We start from the raw sequence: 3060 nt of genomic DNA on the forward strand, positions 1-3060 counted from the left end.
ACAAAATCATCAAGTAACAGCACAATCAGGTGAGCTAGTGAATAAGGAAGATTATCAGAAGCTGGTTGGGAGGTTATTGTACTTGTGTCATACTAGGCCTGACATTACGTATGCCGTGGGGGTGGTGAGCAGATACATGCATGAACCAAGGAGAGGGCATCTTGATATTGTTCACAGAATCCTGAGATACTTGAAGGGGACTCCGGGTAAAGGGTTGTGGTTTGCGAAGAGTGGACATCTTGAGGTGGATGGCTATAGTGACTCTGATTGGGCTAGCTGTCAAGATGATAGACGATCAACTTCAGGTTACTGTGTGTTTGTGGGAGGAAATTTGGTGTCATGGAGAAGCAAGAAACAGAATGTTGTGTCTAGATCAACAGCAGAAGCTGAATATAGAGCATTATCTCAAGGTTGTGTGATATGCTCTGGGTGAAGCACCTACTATGCGAGTTGAAACTCTTGAGGAAGGGACCCTTAAGGGTGTGGTGTGACAATCAGTCAGCTATAGCCATTGCTAATAACCCAGTTCAACATGATAGGACGAAGCATGTGGAAATTGATCGCTTCTTCATTAAAGAGAAACTTGATGCTGGGATCATCAGCCTTACTCATGTCAGCTCTGGGCAGCAGTTTGCAGATTGCTTGACAAAGGGACTGGGAACAAAGGACTGTAACTTGGCGTGTGACAAGATGGGGATGATAGATATCTACCACCCATCTTGAGGGGGAGTGTTGAACCGGTATGGGCCCTAGCCCATCAAGATCTGTCTCTTGGGCCCAAGCCCATGAGAGGTGCTGACCTAGAAGAGGAGCCCCTCTTCCCCCTGCCCCAGAGAGAGCCGCCACATCCAAGACACACACTCACGCAGGCAACAAGACAGGAGGGGAGGCGCTGTGTGAAGGTACCCTTCTCCCGATTCAACAAATTCCATATTGGATATAAGTCTATATGAAATAATAGTGAGCAAAGCTACCTTAAATGTTGAAGAAACACGGAAAACAAGAAGACAGTTGAAGTGATTACCTGTAATACCACTATGTGATCTCTTGATAAGATTGGTCAATGCATAGTCCACTTTGCAGTATCCCCCTCTCTGTTGTAGGAGTATTTCCAGAGTTAACTCACAATGCGAGCATGCATTTGTCAACTTGAACTTGGTTCTTCAATTAGGCTCTGCCCTGGTGCCTTTTGCACAGTCATCCTCCTCATCAGTTTCCTCACATCACCTGCCTCCTCCCAACGTTGTGTTTCCGCATAAAGATTGGCCAACAGCATATAGTTCCCTGAATTCCAAGGTTCCAGACTAATAAGCTCTTTGAGAGCCACCTCGGCAATGCCGAGCCCAGCATGGGCACGGCAGGCGCTTAGAAGTGATCCCCATATTGCAGAATTAGGGCTCATTGGCATCCCTTGAATCAGCGCATGTGCCTCTTTGAGAAGGCCGGACCTTCCAAGTAAATCTACCATACATCCATAATGTTCAATTCCCGGCTCAATCCCATGCTCTGACTGCATAATCTGGAAGATCACCTGCCCAGTATCTACTGCCCCAGCATGGGCACAGCAACCAAGCAACCCCAGGAAAGTCACTGAATTAGGCTCCCCTCCGGACCTCACCATCTGCCGGAACAGTTCAATCCCCTTAATCCCTTGCCCATTCAATGAAAGTCCAGAGATCATTGTGTTCCAGCTCACCACACTCCGCTGTTGCATCCCTTCGAACACCTCTCTTGCGCTGCTCACATCGCCACACTTGCAATACATATCTACCACCGCATTAGCAACATGCACCGAGCTGTCTAAGATACCCATCTTGCATGCATACTCGTGCGCCCACCTCCCGGCACCAGCATTCCCCGTCCTCCCACAAGCAGGCAGCACCGCGGCGAGGGTCCCATCATCTGGCGCTACCTTGCCCTCCCTCACCATGTCTTGGAAATACCGCACTGCCATGTCGTCCCTCCCACACCAAGTACACCCTGCGATCATAGCATTCCAGGAAATCATGCTTCTCCTAGAGCGCTTGAACCGCTGCATTACATCAAACAGATGGCGTGCGGTGAAAATATCCTTGGCTTTCACATAAGCAGTGATGAGTGTGTTGTAGGCGATGGTGCACTTTCTCTGCAGGGGCATTTCGTCGAACAGGATTCGTGCGTGGGGCAGAGGATAGGGCTGGAGGAGCGCGAGGGAGATGGCGTGGTGGGAGAGGAAGCCGAGGCGGAGGAGGAGGCCATGGAGGGCTGAGAGGAGCGGCAACGAGGAGGTGGACCCGAGCAGCGGGAGAAAGGACAGGCGATCGGGGGCATGGAGGCGGCGAAGGGAGGATAGGAGGCGGAGCGCGAGGGGCGGAGAGGGGGCGGACAGGGACTTGAGGGCGGCGTTGAGGAGTGCGAGGGGAGGCGGGGGTTCAGGAGGGAGGAGGCTCAGGAGAGAGAGAGCCGGCGGCGGAGGGGAGGAGAGGAGGAGGAGCGCGGCGAGGAAGTGGTGCTGCGTGGAGGGCGGGGAGGAATGCAGGCAATGGCGGACGGCGAAGGCGAGGAGCTCGAGCGGGCGTCGCCGGGCGCGGGAGGAGTGGTGCAGTAGATGGAGCAGGCGGCGCTCCGCTGTGCGGGGGTGCCACCCGTCGGGGGTGGTCACGGCGTGGGGGAACGACGGGGAGGGCTCGCCTGCGGCGGCGGTGGATGGCATCGGCAAGAGCGCGAGACAATTCGGCCTCGGTTGCATCTTTTTTTTTTTATGAGAATGGTTTCGATTGGATTTGAGAATCCGCGGGGCGCATCCGCCTGAACGATGAGGGTGATACGAAATGGGCCGTGTGCGCAAGCTAAATCAGGCAGGCTCTGGTGATATGAAATGGGCCGTGCGCGCAAGCTTGCATGCAGGATTAGAAAATACTCCCTCCGTTCCAAATTAATTGACCTGGATTTATCTATATACGGATGTATCTAGTACTAAAACGTGTCTAGATATATCCGTATCTAGACAAATCTGAGTCGGCTAATTCGGGACAGAGGGAGTACGGTTTAGTGCACCACCTCTCTCTCGTTGGAAGGTTA

The 3060-nt window shown here is 52.7% G+C and overlaps 1 protein-coding gene across 1 annotated transcript; it reads right to left on the bottom strand.

Moving 5' to 3' along the window:
* Positions 1–1087: 1087 nt before the first annotated feature.
* Positions 1088–2761, bottom strand: LOC123091613 (pentatricopeptide repeat-containing protein At1g09190). Its single transcript, XM_044513175.1, has one exon. It carries the CDS (start codon positions 2726–2728, stop codon positions 1145–1147), a length of 1584 nt encoding a protein of 527 aa, XP_044369110.1. The 5' UTR covers positions 2729–2761; the 3' UTR covers positions 1088–1144.
* Positions 2762–3060: the final 299 nt, after the last annotated feature.

The sequence above is a fragment of the Triticum aestivum genome, chromosome 4B (genome assembly GCF_018294505.1).
Source record: "Triticum aestivum cultivar Chinese Spring chromosome 4B, IWGSC CS RefSeq v2.1, whole genome shotgun sequence".
Taxonomy (NCBI): Eukaryota; Viridiplantae; Streptophyta; class Magnoliopsida; order Poales; family Poaceae; genus Triticum; species Triticum aestivum.